This window comes from Vipera ursinii (genome assembly GCF_947247035.1).
Source record: "Vipera ursinii genome assembly, chromosome: 10".
NCBI lineage: Eukaryota > Metazoa > Chordata > Lepidosauria > Squamata > Viperidae > Vipera > Vipera ursinii.
In genome coordinates, this window is record NC_139520.1 from 2,149,066 (window position 1) to 2,169,895 (window position 20,830).

The 20,830-nt window shown below is 45.1% G+C and overlaps 2 protein-coding genes and 1 long non-coding RNA gene across 4 annotated transcripts in view; 1 reads left to right on the forward strand and 2 right to left on the reverse strand.

Moving 5' to 3' along the window:
• The window catches only part of ATP6V0D1 (ATPase H+ transporting V0 subunit d1), a 28,832-nt gene extending 23,433 nt beyond the window's left edge, over positions 1-5,399 (reverse strand). For both annotated transcript variants that reach the window (XM_083370358.1, XM_083370359.1), the window contains exons 1-2: positions 5,212-5,399; positions 943-1,114 (exon numbers count right to left, since the gene is read on the reverse strand). In XM_083370358.1, coding sequence (XP_083226484.1) covers positions 943-1,114; positions 5,212-5,347 — 308 coding nt within the window. In that variant the 5' untranslated portion in view covers positions 5,348-5,399. The remainder of the gene's footprint in view (positions 1-942; positions 1,115-5,211) is intronic.
• A 2,810-nt stretch (positions 5,400-8,209) lies between these two features.
• On the forward strand, positions 8,210-19,280 carry LOC310644988. Its single transcript, XR_014493392.1, has 2 exons — positions 8,210-8,270; positions 18,989-19,280. It is a non-coding gene; the product is annotated as an uncharacterized lncRNA (long non-coding RNA).
• Positions 8,586-20,322, reverse strand: AGRP (agouti related neuropeptide; the record flags this gene model as incomplete). The annotated part of the gene is made up of 3 exons (XM_083370345.1): positions 8,586-8,829; positions 15,251-15,315; positions 20,163-20,322. The coding sequence occupies 3 exons, from the start codon at positions 20,320-20,322 to the stop codon at positions 8,638-8,640; spliced, it is 417 nt and encodes a 138-aa protein (XP_083226471.1). The 3' UTR covers positions 8,586-8,637.
• Positions 20,323-20,830: the final 508 nt, after the last annotated feature.

The window sequence follows — 20,830 nt, forward strand, 5'->3', positions numbered from 1 at the left end:
CTATAACTGGGATGGGCAACTTTGCCATTAAGCAAAGTGGTTGCTAAGTGAGAAATCACATGAGTGCAACAGTGGATGCAAAGAGACTAGTCATTTTCATATATTCCTTTTTGTTTGCAACCTAGCCACTCTCTCACCCTTTGGCAGCAGGAAACGGTCAGGAAGGGAGAAATTGCCTACATAAATCACGTACTTGGCCCACCCACCCCTCTAGAGCAGAGACTGGAGAGGTAGAGATTTCAAAAAAGTAAGCCCTTTGCTGTTCTACACATCGAGAAAAACGTGACCGTGCTGGCAGCGGGAAACACCTTGCTTTCTTGAAATCTCTTTCTTTCCAATCTACAGGACTACCTTAGATGTCGTAAGAGCTACTAAGAGCTCAGGACAGAAGTGGATTCTTTTTGCAGGAAGATCATCTGTCAGGAATAGCTTAGCAGATTCCTGACCAGAAAATCAAACCTATAATGTCCCTTCAAACTCATACATCCTATATCAATTCCCCGGTGGTTCCTTTTCTCAAGACTAAACAAGCCAGCACTTTCAATCCCGGTCCACAAGATTTAGTAGCTGGTCTCATCATCCTAATGTCCTTTCATTCACTTCTTACTTTGCAGAACATTTACAGTAAATACCAAATGCTCCGTTTTGGACAGCTTAAGCCCCCTTAAACTGGAATTGCCACAAAATTCTTTAAATTCTTTTCAGCTTCTAATGAATTCAACACAGAAATTCAAGGCTAGAATAAGGGGTTGTGATCTTAGGACACAATTTGTCAAACAATTTGTAAGTGTGAGGTATGAAGGACTCTAGAAGTCCTTTGACATCACTCAAAGCTTTCCCTATAAATGAAAACAAAGCGTGCTGTGTTTCCACAAAATCCACCTGGCGGACTTGTGCCAGCCAGATTCCCAGGGTTCTTTTGCCCTCCAGATTCAGACTTACGTGATGAAATCCAGGAAGCTGGCCAAAGGCTCGTAAGCGTGATTCCGCATGTGGCGGAACTCCACAACCATCTTCTCCTTCAGTTTGTCATCAATGACAGAGACGGTGAGAGGAGAGGCCTCATTTGCCAGGAAGTTCCCATAGTCTGTACTCTGGAGATGAAGCTTCAAATCTGAAAAAAAAAAATTAAAAATATTCAGGCACGAAAATTGATGGAAGACACTTGGCAATCACTAACAATAGCTTCCACTATAGGCTAGAGCACAGGTCGGCCGCATGCGGCTCCTTTAGCCATCTCCTGCTGCTCACAGTCCTCTGCCATGTGCAGTCCAAAAAAAAAAAAAAAGTGGGACTAAAAAAGGTCAACCAATCAATTCAAATATGCAGGGTAGGTGCATATCTCGCCTTGGCTCCACTCTTCAGTCAAACCCTGTTCTGCGCATGCGCGCATGTACGTGCATGTGCACACATTTTTTTCGGCTCCCAGTTTTTCCTTTTGTGAGGGAACCGGTTCCGAGTGGCTCTTTCACTGTTTCAGGTTGCTGACCCCTGGACTAGACATTCCCAATTCCAGCAACCGTTCCCTATATGTTTTAGCCTCCAGTCCCCCAATCATCTTTGTTGCTCTTCTCTGTACTCTTTCTAGAGTCTCAACATCTTTTTTACATCGTGGTGACCAAAACTGGATGCAGTATTCCAGGTGTGGCCTTACCAAAGCATTGTAAAGTGGTATTAGTACTTCACGTGATGTTGATTCTATCCCTCTGTTAATGCAGCCTAGCATTGTGTTGGCTTTTTTGGCAGCTGCAGCACACTGCTGGCTCATATTGAAGTGATTGTCTACTATGACTCCGAGATCCCTCTCACAGTTACTACTATTGAGCAAGGTACCACCTATACCGGGGTCAGCAACCCGAAACAGTAAAAGAGCCACTCGGAACCGGTTCCGTCACACACACAAAAAAGTGGGAGCCGTAAAATGTGGGCACGCACGCGCAGAACAAGCAAAAACATACACCACCCCAACGCCCGCACATCCTGAGCCGCATGCACCTGTCACTGCCCAGTGCCACCAGCTTAAGGGGGGGGAGAGGGACGGACTCGGAGGCCGAGATGATCGCGGAGGGCCGCGCGAAGACAAGGAAGGAAACGGCTTTTCAGAGGATCCCGCCCGGCCCCCCTCGGAGGCAACAGGCCCTTCCCCAGCTGAAGGAAGCCTCGCGAGCGTCTCCTGCAGCACGGCTCCCTCGAGCCGGGAGGCACCTGCGTGACGGCGGCGATGGGTCTCCCTGGCGACGGGCACTGGGTTGCAGCGGCGCCTTCAGCCCAGGCGCCACCGGAGCCACCCGAGCGCCCTGCCCCTCCCCCGGGACCTCCAAACCTCTGTTTGATGAATGCAGCAGCTCTGCAAACGGGGAGGCGGAGGTTTGGAGAGCTGCGCAGCTCTCCAAACCACCGTTTGCAGAGCTGCTGCGTTCCTCTGCGTTTGAAAGAAACACGAACACAGCAGCTGTGCAAACAGGACGGTGGCGGTTTGTAGAGTGCACGCGCAGCTCCCCAAACCTCTGCTGGTGGAGGACTGGGAGCCGTGGGTTGCCGACCCATGACCTATACTATACCTATGCATTTGATTTTTCCTGCCCAAATGTAGAACCTTACTTTTTTCACCATTGAATTTCATTTTGTTAGATAGCGCCCAGTGTTCGAGTCTGTCCAGATCCTTCTGTATCTTAAGCCTATCTTCTGGAGTATTGGCTATTCCTGCCACCTTGGTGTCGTCTGCAAATTTGATGAGTTCCCCATCTATCCTCTCATCCAAATCGTTGATGAAGATGTTGAAGAGCACTGGGCCCAGAACAGAGTCCTGGGGCACCCCACTACACACTTCCTTCCATGTAGATGCAGTTCCATTGAGGACCACATGTTGAGCACGGCCTGTCAGCCAGCTACAAATCCATCTGGTGGTGATGCTATCTAGCCCACATTTTTCTATCTTATCAAGTAGTAGGTTGTGATCTACTTTATCAAATGCCTTACTGAAGTCCAAGTAAATTATATCTACAGCATTCCTCTGGTCCACTAATTTTGTCACTTGGCCAAACTTTTAAACAATAGAGGTTCAGACTGAACTTGGTCCAGAAAGTGAAAGAATTGTTAGAAATGTTTAAAGGTGAACTGAAATAAAAATGACAAAGAGCCTTAGCACTTTGGATTCTGAACAGCTAAAAGAATCTGAGGGAGAGACCACCATGCTGGGCATTAGAAATCCTGAATTTTTTGTATAAATATGGAATACAAATGCCTAATGTGGAATATAAATGGGACAAGTGATCCTCAAAAAAGAAAGTTATTTCACTATTTTAAAAAATTGAAATAGGATATAGTCTGTTTACAAGCACATATTTTAAAAAAGGATATAAAATTAGACCCTTTACCCTGATACCTGGGATAACATCAATGATGAGGAACAAGAGAAACGTACTGGCTTTTACCTTGTACCAACACAATGAGTGCAACTGTACACATAATTCCTGATGCAGCAGCTGAAAACAGCTCTCAGGAATGAAAGGCAGCCTGCTCCAGGTTCTGGTTCATGGCTAAACAAGCCAAAGAGGACGGAGATGCTCTTAACTTGGTCTGGATGGGGTTCTTCTATTTCCCCCAAAGCCTAGTAGCAGTTGGGATCGCTCAGCTGTTGCTGGATTTGAAAGAGTTGATATAATCGCAACTAGAATGCCAAAAGCCAACTTAGCAAGGGTTCCCTCTGCCTTAGTTACAGTCCTGCAAGGCACTTTGCACTTCACTCTTGAGAAGTATCCAGGAATTAGGGCAGGTGCAGAATGAAGCAGCCAGGCCGCCGACACAAGAGAAAGGGACCACCTCCCTGCACAATTTAAGTGTTAAAGCCTGCAGTCTCCCACCTCCCACAAGGAACACCCCACCCCACCCCCGGGGGGGAGGAAAGGCTGCCAAGCGGAGGCCGTGCAGGGGACTACTCCTGTGCAGTTTCCAGAGAAATGGATTTCACGCCCACAATTTTGAAAATGCTAAAAATGCTTCTCCTTTTAAAGATCCTAAAAAGCTTGCAAGTATGTATCCGAATTATCAGCCAAAATGCTGGAGGTGTGGTGGCGAAGATGCAACATATTTTCATATATGGTGGACCTGTAAAAAGGTCAAGGCTTTTTGGATAAAAATTTGGTGGAATATGCAGAAGATCTTCAAGCAAAGGATAAAGTTTTGTCCGCAATTCTTTTTGTTGGGTATAATTGCAGATGCTACTGTTGTGGACACTAAGTTGATGTTGAATTTAATTACAGCAGCAAGACTTTTAATAGGTCAATATTGGAAGAAGGAGGAACTGCCGACTATAGAAGAATGGACTTTAAAGGTTTCTGACCTGGCAGAAATGGCAAAGATCTCAGCTTATTTGAAAGATCATTCGCAAGAACGTTATATTATGGAGTGGAAATAATGGATTGAATATATGCAGAACAAATATGGGACTAAAAAGTTTCATTTAGCATTTGAATAAGTCTTCCTTTCTATTTTCTTTTTTTTCTATAGGAAATATTAGTATTGCTTGTAGTTATCTTATATGAGCTAGGGAGTGATAGATTTAAGAATTTATTGTTGGTAGCATATGGATGCTTATGATTGTTCTTTGTTTTTATACCCTGTACTTAGCTCTGGGAAGTCGGGGGGGGGGGGCAGGGGGGAAAGGGGTAGGGAGGGATAGGTAGGGGAGGGGGAGGGGGGATTGTTAAAGATAAAATGTATTTTAAAACTTTTCAATAAAAAAAAAGATTTTATTTTTTCCCTTTTTAATTCGTTCTGCTTTTAAAACTTTTAAGCTGCTTTGAGTGTTGAAATCAACCGAAAGAGGAGATATAAATTCAGAAATAAATAAACCTGCCTTAAACAAGAAAGCTTATAGTTCCCATTTTCAGTCATTAAAAAGCCACAGCTGCCGCTCCCCTGGTTCTACCCGAGCGCGCTCTTTTCCACGGCCAGCGAAGAGCCACGCAAGGCCGGCGGAGGAACGGCCGCGGCTTCCGCCTTTTCCCGCCCCGGCGCTCGGCGCCGCGTCCTCGCTGACCCGCCCCGGGTCGCCGTGCAGCCGGGCGAAGGCGCCCGGGCCTCCTCGGCCCCCCCAAAGCGCGCGGGAGCAGCCCCGCTCCCCTGCCCGGCATCGGCCCCGAGCGGCGCCTCTCCCGAGCCCGCCTCGCAGTCGGCAGCGGGGAGCGCCGGGGCCGCCGCGCCACCCACCTTCCAGGCTCTCGCACTGGACCAGGTTGACGTAGTCGGCCTGGCTGAGCACCCCGGCCTTGAAGCCGCGCACCAGGCCCTCCAGGTAGCCGCTGTCCACGTTGAAGTAGAGCTCCGGGAAGCAGGAGAGCGGCATGGCGGCGGCGGCGGCGGAGCCCGGTCTGTCCCGCGACGCTCGGCACTTCCGCCGCCGCGGCCATAGAGACGTACGGAGGAGCGGTTTCCGGCGCCGCCAGAGCGCCCGTCGTCGGGCAGGCGGGCGGTCTTGGGCGAGCCGGGAGCGGCGGCGCGGACGCGGGGCTGGGTCTGGCCGGGCAGGCTCCGTCGGTTGGAGGGACGGGGGGGGGTCTGGAGAGGGAGTCGGTTGCGTGCCTGGAACGTGAATGAGGTGCTGACAGAATCAGGAGCCCGACCCCTGCTCAGGCTGCAGAGACCCCTACCCGTTCCAGACAAATTGCATTGGTCGCGCTGGCGGATGATCTCTGGCGGGCCCGGGACGGGTTGCTCCTCTGTCCTGGTCCTGTTTGACCTCTCAGCGGCTTTTGATACCGTCGACCATGGTATCCTGCTGCCACGGCTCGAGGGGTTGGGAGTGGGAGGCGTAGTTTTACGGTGGTTCTCCTACCTCTCGGGCTGTTCAACATCTATATGAAGCCGCTGGGTGAGATCATTTGTGGTTTTGGGGTGGGGTATCATCAGTATGCTGATGATACCCAGCTTTTTATTTTCACCCCAAATCAACCCAGTGATGCCCTCGATGTGATGTCCCGGTGCCTGGAGGTGGTGCGGGTCTGGATAGGAAGGAACAGGCTCAGGCTGAACCCCTCCAAGACCGAGTGGCTGTGGATATCGGCATCTTGTATTGTCCAACAGGTTCCATCTCTTCTTATGGGAGGGGAGCTATTGCCTCCCTCAGAAAGGGCTCGCAACTTGGGTGTCCTCCTGGATTCACGGCTTAATTTGGAAGATCATCTAACTGCCGTGACCAGGGGGGCCTTTGCACAGGTTCGCCTAGTGCGTCAGTTGCGCCCCTTTTTGGACCGAGATGCCCTATGCACGGTCACCCATGCCCTTGTCACCTCTCACCTGGATTACTGCAATGCTCTCTACATGGGGCTGCCTTTGAAGTGCGCCCGGAGGCTTCAACTGGTGCAAAATGCGGCCGCATGGGTGCTTATGGGAGTATCTTGATACTCCCATGTTACACCACTCCTGCGTGAGCTGCATTGGCTTCCGGGTGTGATTCAAGGTGCTGATAATCACCTTTAAAGCCCTACATGGCTTAGGCCCTGGGTACTTGCGAGACCACCTGCTGCCAATGTCAACCTCCCATCGCTCGGTTCGCTCCCACAGAGTCGGCCTCCTCAGGGTGCTGTCGGCCAGGCAATGCCGGCTGGCGACCCCCAGGGGGAGAGCCTTCTCTGTGGGCGCACCAACCCCCTGGAACGAACTGCCCCCGGAGCTGCGGATGGCCCCTGACCTTCGGTCCTTCCGCCGTGACCTAAAGACCTGGTTATTCCAACAAGCGGGCCTGGACTGATCATGGTTTTTAAGTTTGGTTTTTTATTGGTTTAAGTTGTTCTTATTTCTTATATTGTTTAATCCTCTTTTAATTTTTGTATTTATATCTTTTAACTTTTTATTGTTGTGAGCCGCCCTGAGTCCTCAGGGAGAAGGGCGGCATATAAATTTAATAAACCTTAAATGGGCTGGCTTGACTTACAACAGTTCATTTAGTGACCAAGTTACAACAGCACTGAAAAAACTGACTTATGACCATTTATCACCCTTAGACCATTGCAGCATCTCCATGGTCATGTGATTTACATTCCAATGCTTGGCAGTTGGTTGGTATTTATGATGGTTGTAATGTCTCACTTAGCAACATAACATTTTGGTCTCGACTGTGGTTGTAAGTCAAGGACTATCTAGTATACCTAGGACAAGTTCTGCAGAGACACTCTGAGTCATTTTCACATTTGTTTTTTATTCTCTGCTTTATATTGTTAACCATTTTCATGGGTGTTACTATATTTTTCACATGTATGATAGGAATAAGTGAAAGGACTTCAAAATTCAATACTGAAAGAGAAATTTAAAATTGAATTTGCTGCAGTGGAAACTTACTGAGTGGAGAAACGAGCTTACCAAAGAAACTAGAATGGATGGAAACCAGGAAAGGATAGCATAAAGGAAGGATGTAAGTGAAACATGTAGGCAAAATTGTTATCTGGGTCTTCAGAATGGGAAATGAGGAGATAAGGAGATAACTAGCAAAACTGGAAAGAACCTATTTTTTCCCAAAAGGTCATAAAAAGGGGGCTAGAACTCAAGCAACTACGCATGTGCAATTAGTTGATTAATATTAACTGACAAACCTTGCACAAATTATCTCTTAATATAAATGTACATGTGATGTATGATTTAGTATGTAGCAGGAAATATGTAGGAGGCGGTCGGAAAGAGTGTAACCTCGTAGTACCTCAGCCAGTGGGGAAAGAGGAGGGATGTGGCAGCTGGGACAGGGTTGTATAAAGAAGGGAATATTTTGGGTTGGAACTTGGAGAGAACCAAGCTTTGATAGCTTCTCTCCCTGCTTATTGCAACCTGGAGCAGGCTTATTGACTCAGCCTTCCATCCTCCCGAGGTAGGTAAAATGAGGACCCAGATTGTTGGGGGCAATTAAGCTGACTTTGTAATAATGCCGCTTGGGGGTGTGTGTGTGAAAGCCCTAATAAGCAGGCATATACATAGAATGAAGGCTACTGCTAAGCTTGTAAGCCGCCCTGAGTCTTCGGAGAAGGGCGGGATATAAATGGAATTAAAATAAAAATAAATAAAATAAATAAAGGAAACTAGAGGCCTTCCCTGGGTCTCGGCTGGTTGGTCAGGCGAGCTCGCCTCTGGTCGTGAAGGAAAGTAGCCAGGAGCGCATAACATGTATGAGATCCGTTTTTGAGTCAATTCCCTATATTTTTTCAGTTCTGGTTGGAGAATAGGGAATATCACTCCCATTAGAGGAGACCAGAGGCAGCTTGGCTCCTGCCTGCTGAATTGAGGTAAAGGGATAATTTTGTAAATAAAAGAAACTGAACACCATATGGGAATCTGGAAAACAGAAATCCATGGAAAGTAGGAACAGGTTTGGGCAATAAGGTTAAAGTCAGATTATGGAAATAGTGGAAATAAGATGAGGGGCTGGAGACCCTGTTACACTCCTGTTTTGATTGAGGTTGGGTGAAAACTTAGAGAATATAAACAGTTGAAGCTAAAGCTTTTAGCTTTCTGGTTTTACTTAACACAATTAATGAAAAAAGCCACATTTCGTGGATTCTTTCTCATAGGTGATTTATTGGAATGTAAAAGGAATGTATACGGACCCTATATCTATTCAAGATTAGTAAATGACAGCCTACAGAATGCAAACTAGTTCCTGCCACAGGGGAAAGTGCTGCTAAATTTCTTGCAGAAGCAGTTGGCGTTGAAAAAGCGGCAGTAGCAAGTGGCACACGGGTCACAGCATGGCAGTTTGTGCCCAAGGCAGGATTCCTGGACACGGACACATCTCCGTGGAGAACGCCCTTCCCGCTCCTGGGCCTGCAGTGCTGCTGACATCATCTGCAAGGAGACCACAAAGAGGCAACATTTAATGCAAGTCTGAGGAGTTCTAAAATGGCCCTACCTGGTAGAATAATCAATTAGTTGGAGTGCCTTGCCTTCAAAAATTGTGGGTGCTCCATCACTGGAGGTTTTGAAGAAGAAGGTTTTTTTCTGAAATGGTACATAGTCTCCTGCTTGAGCAGGGGGTTGGACTAGAAGACTTCCAAGCTCCCTTCCAGCTATGTTGTTCTGTTAAAATGCAGTTCAGTGGTGAGAAAAGTATAGTCCTATCCTTAGGCAAGAAAAAACAAATGCACAGATACAGTATAGGCCCGTGGTGCTGAACCTATGGCACGCGTGCCACAGGTGGCACGCAGAGCCCTCTCTGTGGGCACACGCACTGTCGCCCCAGTCCTAGGCCTTCAGCTGGGTTTTTAAAACCTTTTCACTTTAGGCCTCCACTGCCATGTGCAAAAAAATGGATCAATCAATTTCAACTTCTCACAGGAAAAAAAAAAGATCTTGCAAAGTTGGAATTGATTGATTGAACTTTTTAGTCTCACCCAGTCTGCCGTTACCACTGTAGCCACGCCCACCCAATGGGCCACGCCCAGCCAATTGGCCATGCCCACCCAGCACCCAACGATACATAAGTGGGTTTTGGGTTGCAGTTTGGGCACTCGGCCTCTATAAGGTTCCCCATCACTGGTATAGGCAGTACCTGGCTGAACAATAACAACTCTCAGACGGATCTAGGAGCTCTAATTAAATGTGAGCCAGCAATGTGCTGCAACTTCCAAAAAAGCCAATACAGTCCTGGGCTGCATCAATAGAGGGATAGTATCAAGATCAGAAGAAGTGATAGTATTACTTCCTACAGCAGTAGTGAGGTCACACTTAGACTACTGCATCCTATTCTGATCACTATAATACAAAAAAGAAGCTGAGGCGCTAGAAAGAGTGCAGAGAAGAGCAACCGATAAAGGTCTGCAAGTTAAATCATATCAGGACTGGTTAAGGGAACCAGGTAGGTCTAATCCAGGGGTAGGCAACCTTGGCTCTTTTATAGACTTCAACTCCCAGAATTCCAGAGCCAGCATAGCTGGCTCAGGAATTCTGGGAGTAAGTCCATGAGTCATAAAAGAGCCAAGGTTGCCTACCCCTGGTCTAGTCTAATGAATAGAAGAATCAGAGGTGACATGATCGCTCTCTTCCAGTACATGAGGGGCCACAAGGGGGGGCGACTTACTCTCCAAAGCACCTGAGGGCAGGATGAGAAACCATGGGTGGAGGCTTCTTAAAACAAACCCAACTTGGAACTAAGAAACTTCCTGACAGTGAATGTAGCCAATGGAGCAGCTCGCCTTCCAGAGCTGTGGGTGCTCCATTGCTGGAGGTTTTCAAAAAAAGACTGGACAGCCATTTGTCTGGGATGATATAAGTTTTCTTGCTATGGGCGGGGTGTTTTTTTTTTAAATTTTATTTATATCCCGCTCTTCTCCGAAGACTCAGGGCGGCTTACAAGCTTAGCAGTAGCCTTCATTCTATGTATATGCCTGCTTATTAGGGCTTTCACACACACACACCAAGCGGCATTATTACAAAGTCAGCTTAATTGCCCCCAACAATCTGGGTCCTCATTTTACCTACCTGGGAAGGATGGAAGGCTGAGTCAACCTTGAGCCTGGTGGGACTCGAACCTGCACTAATTGCAGGCAGCTGGTGTTACTTAAGGAGGCATTAGCCCACTGCTCCACCAAGGCTCTTGGTGCTGAACTAGAAGTCCTCCTAGGTTCCTTCTAGCCCTCTGATTCTATGATTCAACAGGATAAACATGGTAGCAGCTACAAAGCATATACGTAGCATATTTAACTTTGGGATTCAGTTGCTTAAAAACCTGTTGCTGTGTGCTCCCGCATGTGTCAATGCTGCAAACGTTGACATGTTTTTGCACTGACAATGTAAGAGACAGCCTTTTTAAAAAACTGCTTCACTTGGAATCTTGCAGGGAGGGAATTTTCTAATGTCTATTTTGAGAAGATAAGAAGCCGGTACAGAATGGGAGGAGACCTCATATGTGAAACTAATTGGATAATGTGATTTATGACGTGTAGATATGGGCGGGGATTGTGTGTGTGTTACGATGGGTTTGGGGGGAGGAGATTTCAAATTCTGGCATCCCTTCATGAGTGCCCACGTTTCGTTTCATTACTAAGACTTTTTAGATAAATAATATGCCTGCAACTCGTTTGATTTGTCTCATTCATCGGAACCAGGACAGCATGCTTTAAAGCAGAGGGAAGAAGAACTGGTGTGGACATGTTCAAATGTGATGACTTGAGGATGTGATTTCACTTGGAAGTTGGAAGGGTTCGTGTCACCAAGAAAACTTTGGTTTCCTGGCCGTTGACTGCATTTCCTATGCAAAGGACTCTTGGCAAAGGATGGGCTGCACCTCACGAAACCGGGAAAATGTACTCAGAAAGAGTGGTCCAACTCATCAGGAGGGCTTTAAACTAAAATCAAGGTGGAAGGGTGACCAATCCCTAGAATCTTTAGAACCCAAAACCAAACACAAGTCCCAAGAAATCAAACAATGAGGTAGGCAGTGATGAGAAAGAAAACACAAAACTCAAGCAACAATCAGGAGATGCAGGAAACATATGGACAGGCATAAAAGTCTTAAATGCTTATATATAAGTGCTCAAAGCTTGGGGAGCAAACAGGGTGAACTAGAAGCAATAATACAAAAGAGGGTATGGCCTAGTTGGCATTACAGAAACCTGCTGGGACAAAACCCATGAATGGACTGATGGATACAAATTATTCAAAAGAAACAGGTCTACAAAAAGATGAGGGGGAGTTGCACTATATGTAAGAGAACATCACATATCTACAGAAATGCACATGATCAAAAATAAAAGCTCTCCAGAATGTATATGGGTCAATATAAATGGAAAAAAGTGACATTGCCATAGCTGTATATTAGAGGCCACCCAACCAATAAGAAAAAATAGATGATAGATTGTTAACTTTGCCAATCAGTTAACAAATGAATGTAAGAAGCATACCACAATATTAATGGGAGACTTCAACTATCCACATATCAACTGGGAGACAAACTCTGCAGTGAGTGGGAGATCAAACAGATTCCTAACCAACCTAGCTGACAACTTTGTCACCCAAAAGGTGCAGGTGGGAACTAGATGTAAAGCTATACTGGACTTAATTCTTACTAATAGAGGAGAAGTGATGGAATTGAAATTGCCGGAACCTTGGGTGAAAGTGACCACGTCATACTGGAATTTAATATAATGCAAACACTAGCAATAGAAAACAATCCAACCAATATCTTAAACTTCAAAAGAGTTGACTTTAACAAACTCAGAGAAAACCAAGGAAAGATCCCATGGATGAAAATCCTAATGGGGAAAACAACCCAAGAAGCAAGGGAAACTCTGAAAAATGAGACCATAAAATGGGCCCTATCCAACAAGATGAGTATTAATGTGGAGAAAAGCAGTTTTACATTTAGGCAGGAAAAATTAAAGATATAAGTACAGACTGGGCGAGACCTGGCTTAAAAACAGTAACTGTGTGAGGGACCTTGGAGTCCTAGTGGATGATCACTTGACTATGAGCCAGCAGTGTGTAGCAGCAGCCAAAAAAGCTAAAACAATCCTGGGTTGTATAAATAGAAACATAGAATTCAAAATCACGTGAGGCATTAGTATCACTTTATAAAACCCTAGTAAGACCGACCACACCTGGAGTACTGCAGTCAATTTTGGTCACCATATCAAGATGTTGAGAGTTTGGAAAAAATTCAGAGAAGAGCAACTAGGCCTGGAGACTAAAATGTACAAAGAACGGCTGCAGGACTTGGACTTGGCTAGTCTAAAGAAAAGAAAAAATACGGGAGACATGATAGCAATATTCCGGTATTTGAGGAACTGCCACAAAGAAGAGGGGGTCACGTTATTCACCAAAGCACCAGAGGGAAGGACAAGAAACAATGGTTGGAAACTGATCAAAAAGAGAAGCAACTTGGAATTAAGGAGAAACTTGCTAACAGTGGGGACAATTAACCAGTGGAACAGCTTGCCTCCAGAAATCGTGGGCGCTCCATCCCTGGAGAAGCTAGCTAGACAGCCACTTGTCTGAGATGGTATAGGTTCTCCTGCTCGAGCACGGGGCTGGAGTACAACACCTCCAAGGTCCCTTCCAGCTTCTATTCTATTCTAAGATCCTTTATTAAAGCCTATTTCCAGATACAGGTGAAACTCGAAAAATTAGAATATCGTGCAAAAGTTCATTTATTTCAGTAATACAACTTAAAAGGGGAAACTAATATATGAGATAGACTCATTATATGCAAAGCAAGATAGTTCAAGCCGTGATTTGTCATAATTGTGATGATTATGGCATACACCTCAGGAAAACCCCAAATCCACAATCTCAGAAAATTAGAATATTGTGAAAAGGTGCAATATTCTAGGCTCAAAGTGTCCCACTCTAATCAGCTAATTAAGCCATAACACCTGCAAAGGGTTCCTGAGCCTTTAAATGGTCTCTCAGTCTGGTTCAGTTGGAATCACAATCATGGGGAAGACTGCTGACCTGACAGTTGTGCAGAAAACCATCATTGACACCCTCCATAAGGAGGGAAAGCCTCAAAAGGTAATTGCAAAAGACGGTGGATGTTCCCAAAGTGCTGTATCAAAGCACATTAATAGAAAGTTATGTGGAAGGGAAAAGTGTGGAAGAAAAAGGTGCACAAGCAGCAGGGATGACCGCAGCCGGGAGAGGATTGTCAGGAAAAGGCCATTCAAAAGTGGAGTGGACTGAGGCTGGAGTCAGTGCATCAAGAGCCACCACACACAGATGGATCCTGGAAATGGGCTTCAAATGTCGTATTCCTCTTGTCAAGCCTCTCCTGAACAACAAACAATGTCAGAAGCGTCTTACCTGGGCTAAAGAAAAACAGACCTGGTCTGTTGCTCAGTGGTCCAAAGTCCTCTTTTCGATGAGAGCAACTTTTGCATCTTATTTGGAAACCAAGGACCCAGAGTCTGGAGGAAGAATGGAGAGGCACACAGTGCAAGATGCTTGAAGTCCAGTGTGAAGTTTCCACAGTCTGTGTTGATTTGGGGAGCCATGTCATCTGCTGGTGTTGGTCCACTGTGCTTCATTAAGTGCAGGGTCAATGCAGCCGTCTACCAGGAGATTTTGGAGCACTTCATGCTTCCTTCCACAGACGAGCTTTATGGGGATGCTGACTTCATTTTCCAGCAGGACTTGGCACCTGCCCACACTGCCAAAAGCACCAAAACCTGGTTCAATGACCATGGGATTACTGTGCTTGATTGGCCAGCAAACTCGCCTGATCTGAACCCCATAGAGAATCTATGGGGCATTGCCAAGAGAAAGATGAGAGACATGAGACCGAACAATGCAGAAGAGCTGAAGGCCGCTATTGAAGCAACCTGGTCTTCCATAACACCTCAGCAGTGCCACAGGCTGATAGCTTCCATGCCACGCCTCATTGAGGCAGTAATTGCTGCAAAAGGGGCCCAAACCAAGTACTGAGTACATATGCATGCTTATACTTTTCAGAGGTCCAATATTGTTCTATGTACACTCCTTGTTTTATTGATTGCATGTAATATTCTAATTTTCTGAGATTGTGGATTTGGGGTTTTCATGAGCTGTACGCCATAATCATCACAACTATGACAAATCACGGCTTGAACTATCTTGCTTTGCATGTAATGAGTCTATCTCATATATTAGTTTCCCCTTTTAAGTTGCAATACTGAAATAAATGAACTTTTGCACGATATTCTAATTTTTCGAGTTTCACCTGTAGTCTGACACAATCCTTAAGGAACTTCCATATCTAAAGTTGCACAAGAGTTCTTCCAAGTGGACAGTCAGCAAATTGACCTGGTTATCAAGTTTTTTCTGCTATAATGCAATGGAGACCCTCCAAACATGTATACTTTGGTCTAAACTGTGGAGGTTGCTTTGTATAAAGGTTGATATTCCAACTTTACAGAAAGGCATTCTGTAAAGTTGATCATTTTGCCAGCTGATGGATTGGCAGAACATGTACAAGAAATCCAGTTTAGAAAGATAAGTGGGCAGATTGCATCAGACTATGGGCCCAGCTGGGCCAAGGGACACCAGAGTCTAAAGGCAAGGTCTTCCTCGGGCACACCTGAGAAAATGGGGCCTTCTGCATGCAAATCATGGGTTACTGAATAGCAAACAATTTTATAGGTTAAAGGCTTTTGTGGCTGGGAAGGACCCTCCTCTTGCATCTAAAAAGGAACCTGCAGAGTTTCTATCCATCAAAGCAGAAAACAGTCTACAGTTCTGTTTGGAAATTTGCTTTTTGCAGCAGCAGAAAGATTGAGTCAAAAATTATCTAGGTTACCATCATGCTGGTTTCTGGCTCAAGATCATCTTGGACTCTTGGTTTTTCTTTGAGTTGTTTAAAATCTGTGAAAGAAAGTAAGAAAGTTAAATTAGATTCCAGTGCTGAAGGAGTTTGAGAAACCAAACTGGACAGGTGTATTTCAGAAGCCCCATAGTATCAGTAAAGCTAAGAAATAATTCTCCATCAAACCAATACACTATTAAAACCCTTAGCTCTGAATGCTTAAGAAGTGATCTATCCTCTTCCCCGTCAGATGTTGATCAGAAAGCAATTCCAGCAGAGGGCCAGCTAGGGGTGGTAAAGAATCATTGAGAACGGCAGCCACCAGCTACAAGGAGAGGCAATGTAGGCACTTCTGTTCTAGCTGTTGAGTTTCAGCTCTCGTTAGAGTCATGAGGGTCCATTGGATATTAAATGCAAGAAAATTGGGAGAGATGATAACCTTGGCAAATCTCCAACAGCAGCTCTAAGCAAGAGAAGGCATTCTCATAAAAATTAGTTCTTGCTAAACAGAATATAGAACATAGAATAATAGAGTTGGAGGTCTTCTGGTCCATCCCTTGGAGGTCTTCTGGTCCATCCCATGACAAGAGATCCTATAGACGACAAATGGCTGTCCAGTCTCTTCTTGAAGAGCTCCAGCGGTGGAGCACCCACAACTACTCATGGGAAGCTGTTCAGCTGATTAATTTTTTCACACAAATAGAAAAATTCTCTTTAGTTCTAGGTTGGATTGTTCCTTGATAAGTCTCTCTCTGTTACTTCTTGTCATCCCCTCAGGTGCTTTCGGAAATAAGTCAACTCCCTCTTCTTGGTGACAACTCCTCAAGACTATCATATCACCCCTAGTATTAGACTAGGCTTTCTGAGTTCCCTCAGTTGCTCATTATATGGTTATCTTTCAGACCGCTAATCACCTTTCTTTCTCTTTTCTTCTGGTGGCCACAAGTAGACCCAGTATTGCAAGTGTAGTCTTACCCGTGCAGTATAAAGTGCTAAAATGTCACATGAGCTGGAAACTATCCCTCTGCTGATGCATTTGTTTTTTTGGCAGCTGTGGCACACCGCTGGCTCAAATTTAAGTGGTCCACTAGGACACCTAGATCTCTCTCACATTTGCTCCTATGGAACCAAGTGATGCCTATTCTGTAACTGGGCATTTGTTTTTTCTTGCCTGTGCGTAGAGCCTTATTTTTATCACCACTGATGCACTTCTTGTTGGAGAGGGCCCAGTGTTTGAGTCTGTCAAGATCTATGGAGATTCCCAGTCATCATGTTGTCTCAAAGGTGCTTTTCCAAGAGGCAGCTGGACTTTCTTGTTTGAAGATGTTTTGCTTCTCATGCAAGAAGCTTCTTCAACTCTGACTGGATGGTGGGGAATAGACGGGTTTATATTCCTTGCGGCAGCTGGTCATTGGCATTCCGAGAATCGTTGAGGACACTTGGAAGTATATCCGTGTTGTCAGGGTCACCTGAGTGTTGCGAATGGGTCTCGAGTCTTCTTGGAACTGCTGAAAGGACTGTGTTGTAGACTGGAGATGGATGATGTCGTATCCTGCCCCCTCTATTGAGAGAGAGCTGTTCCAGGGAATATAAATCCTTCCATTCCTCACCATCCAGTCAGAGCTGAAGAAGCTTCTTGGATGAGAAGCGAAACATCTTCAAAGAAAAACAAGGAAGTCCAGTTGCCTCTTGAAAAAGCACCTTTGAGTGTGAAGATCCTTCTGAATCTTGAATTTATCTCCTTCTATCCTCTTGTCAAGACCATTTATGAAGATTTGAAGAGCACTGGCCCCCAAATATAGCCTTGGGGTATCTCACTGCATGCTTCCCTCCATGTGGATAAACATAATAATAAACCACGCTGGTTCATTTTTATTCAAGCATTATATACCAGCAAAGAGGTTTTCTGCCTAAACGTGAAGAGTAGAGCTAAGAATGAGCAGGCAAGAGATACCACAGTGCTCTAATCCTATGTTGGAGCCCAACGAATCTCCTGGCACCTAAATGACTAAGATACAGGCCGTAACAGGCTTTCAGAGCAGTTTTAGACTTAGCTGTTTCTGCTACTGCTGGCATTTAAGATTAATGTCTGCCTTCCGACTCCTTTTCTGCAGTAGAAACAGCTCTGGATCCTGTTCGATTGCTGCAGTCAGGGCTTTTTTTTGTCATAGAACGCTCAGAACGGAGTTCCGGCACCTTTTTTGGATGGAACCTTGTAGGCTAGGCAAGGCGGGTTGTATGACATGTGTGAGTTCCGGCACCTTTTTCTTTTACAAAAAAAGCACTGGCTGCAGTATATATATTTTCTTTAAAATTTTAGTAGAGGAATGAGGAATAGAGGAATCAGTATGAGAAGAGAGAAGTTAGATATATATTTGCAGTGATGTTTAACAGGTTTTTTTAAACGGGACTGAATGCTGATGGTTATTTCTGGTAATGTTTGGTTGTTTTTTCTATGGAACTGAATTGTGACTATTAGAAGATAATAGAGGACAAAGATGATTAAGGGTTCTGGAACTATGCCATCTGTGGTGCTGGATGGAGTTGCACTGCCCCAGAGGGACCCAGTGTGCACTTTGGGGTTCCTCCTGGACTCATGACTCATAGAGCAGGGGGGAGTCATGGCTTGGAGCACCTTTGTACAGCTTCATATGCACCAGTTGCAACTGTTCCTAGGTTGGCAGCTTCTGCTCACTGTCACTTGTGCCCTAATCACCTCCTAGTTGGGTGACTGGGATGTGGTCTGCATGGGCTGAAGAGTATCCGGGAACTTCAATTGGTGCACAGTGCGGCAGCCTGGGCAGTGACCGGATGTGTGCTCCTCAGTTAGCCAGGTACAACTTTGCTCCATCAGCTGCACTGGTTGCCAGACTAGGTCAGGATGCTGGCTTTGACCTTTAATGACCTGGGGATGAGTTATTCGAAGGACTGCCTCTTCCTGATTACATTGAGCAAGCGAGGCATCCAGAAGAGCCCGTCTCTCAGGGAACTACATTTGGCAGGCCCTCTTCCCTCTCAGCTCCATCCTTCCTTATTTTCCAAAGTCCCCCAATGCCTGGCTTTGTCCTCAGGCCTGGGGCGGGGGGGGGGGACTGCTAAGATCTAGAGATGGTTCCATTGCTAATTGGATCTCTTCAGTTAGTGGATCTGCTCTTTTTTTATAAGACTCTGTTTGACATGTTTATGGTTTCATTTACTTTTTTGCTATAACATTGCCCAGAGTAACTTCTTGTGAGATGGGCAGCCATATGAACTTGACAATAAATAAATAGGACTTCCCTCCCTTTGCAAATAATTCTTGCTTCCATCAATTCTTATACTGATTTATCTGTTTTCACTTATTGGTAATCTACTTAGAATGAAGGCTATTGCTAAGCACATTGGTTTGTGCTTAAATTGTAAGCTGCCCTGAGTCTTCGGAGAAGGGCGGGATATAAATAGGATTAAAATAAATAAATAAATAAATAAATAAATAAATAAATCTCATCAACTTCATGCAATCAACACATTTTTGGTTTTTCCTATTGATCCATTCAATCTTCCAAGGAAGGCAAGAATTATTTGCAAAGGTGGAAAGACATAAAGAGGTATAGTGAATCGTGTGGTAAAAGGGACATTTCCTTTATCTCTTATCATATGTCTTTCATTTCTTTGGGTGGTTATTTTTATTCCTTCTTTGAAATTTCATGTGCTGCATCCTCTTAATGTATTTGCATAACTGCACTTTTGTAGGAGAAGAAGAGGCAGATCCTGGGGAGCGGAGTCAAGAGAGGAATCAGTCTGAAGTTGTTAAGTTCCCACAAACAATCCAAGTCCAGCCCCGCCTTGAATTCCATTGACTAGGTTCTTGTGTAGAGACGTGAGCAATAACTCTTCTTAAATGGAACTTAATGGGTGGTTGTGATGTTTTAGCGACCTGAAAACTTTAATACAGTCTTATATTAAAACCTCTGTGTCTTTCCACTATTGGAAGAAATGAATTTGCTTATAAATAATATAAATAAAATTGATCTCATTGATTGCATACTTGGGTGCTTTTCTCTCATTCGCTGTTGGAGCTGCAGCACAAATGTGCATCAACACCAGAAAAATTGCATTGGTAAAGTTGCCCACAAATAATTGAGGCAACCATTAATAGTTTAGGCAACAAATTGAGGTAACAAATACAAGTAACCCCATCAAATTGCCCTGGACTTTGTAAATGATGCTCCTTTCCTAGTTTAACTCTGTACTCATAAACCTACTTTTTATTTGTTGGTTAGATTTATATCCCATCTTTCCTCCAGGAATCATACAAGAACAATCCAGTAAAGAAGGCTGGTCTGAAAAAGAAAGATCCAGACACAGCTTGTCCTGTGAGCTTGCATGGTGGTGATGGTGGTGGTGTGTGTGTGTGTGTCTCCAGGCCTTGCATGAGCCCGTTGGAGAAGATGTGCTTCTCCAGTGATCAACAGGAAGACTCTGTTTTGTTAGCTAGGAGACCAAGGACAGTTGGGTGCTGTTCATTTGGGAGGGAGTGGATGTATTTTACAATCTAAGCTACTTGATAATCATTCTGTCACACAAACACAACAGTTTTTGGCTAACAAAATCAAAACAGCCACCAAGAAAAAACCCACCTGGAATGGAAAGTGTGGGAGTATACAGGAAATACCCTTCTTTCTAAGAATGAATTCTGTCATGACCAGTGCTTTTTTTGTAAAAGAAAAAGGTGCTGGAACTCACACATGTCATACAACCCACCTTGCCTACCCTACAAGGTTCCACCCCTAAAAGGTGCCGGAACTCCGTTCTGAGCGTTCTATGAGAAAAAAAGCCCTGGTCATGACTATCAACTTTTTCTGTTCACCACAACCAAACATAGGAACATATGGAAGCTGCATGGAGAAGACATGGAAGCACTTACCTGGGATGTGGGATTCCTTGACCATCTCAAGGCCTGGGGAACTGGGCCTGCCCGTATCTTCCAGGATAGGACTCCTCTCATCCAGGTGGCCATGGCCAGAAGCCAGGAATGCAAGGGCTACCTGTAGGGCTCCCAAGGACAGCAGCAGTCTCCTCAACATGATCTCTGCAAGTCACCTGCATGCCAAGTGGGTGGGGAGAGTTCAGGGGTTGTGGGAGACGCACTCAAAACCACCAAGAGGAAGTCGAGCAGAAAGCTGAGCTTGCCACCTCATGGTCTCCATCCATCACTGCACAAACACACGTTTGAGACCCTTCCCAATGTTGTCCTTCTACCCATCACCCTATTCATTACTCTGCCACAGCGGGTGATTTTCAATTATTCAAAAGACAGAAATGGATGCTCTATATTATTTTCACTTAAAAAAGCAGATTTTCCCGACTTGCATCACGAAAGAGTCCAAACTAAGCCTGGCTAACTGCAGCATTGGGTGCAGGTGGAGACCGGGCAAGTTTTTGTCTGAGATTCCTGCTCTGTGAGGGAGATTGGATAGAAAATCTTCAAAGTGCCATCCAGTTCTATAATTCTATGATCAGTATACTTTTTCTGTAACTCTCAGAGACACTCAGGCCCTTATTGTGAGATAAGGGCTTGTCTGTCGGAACCTT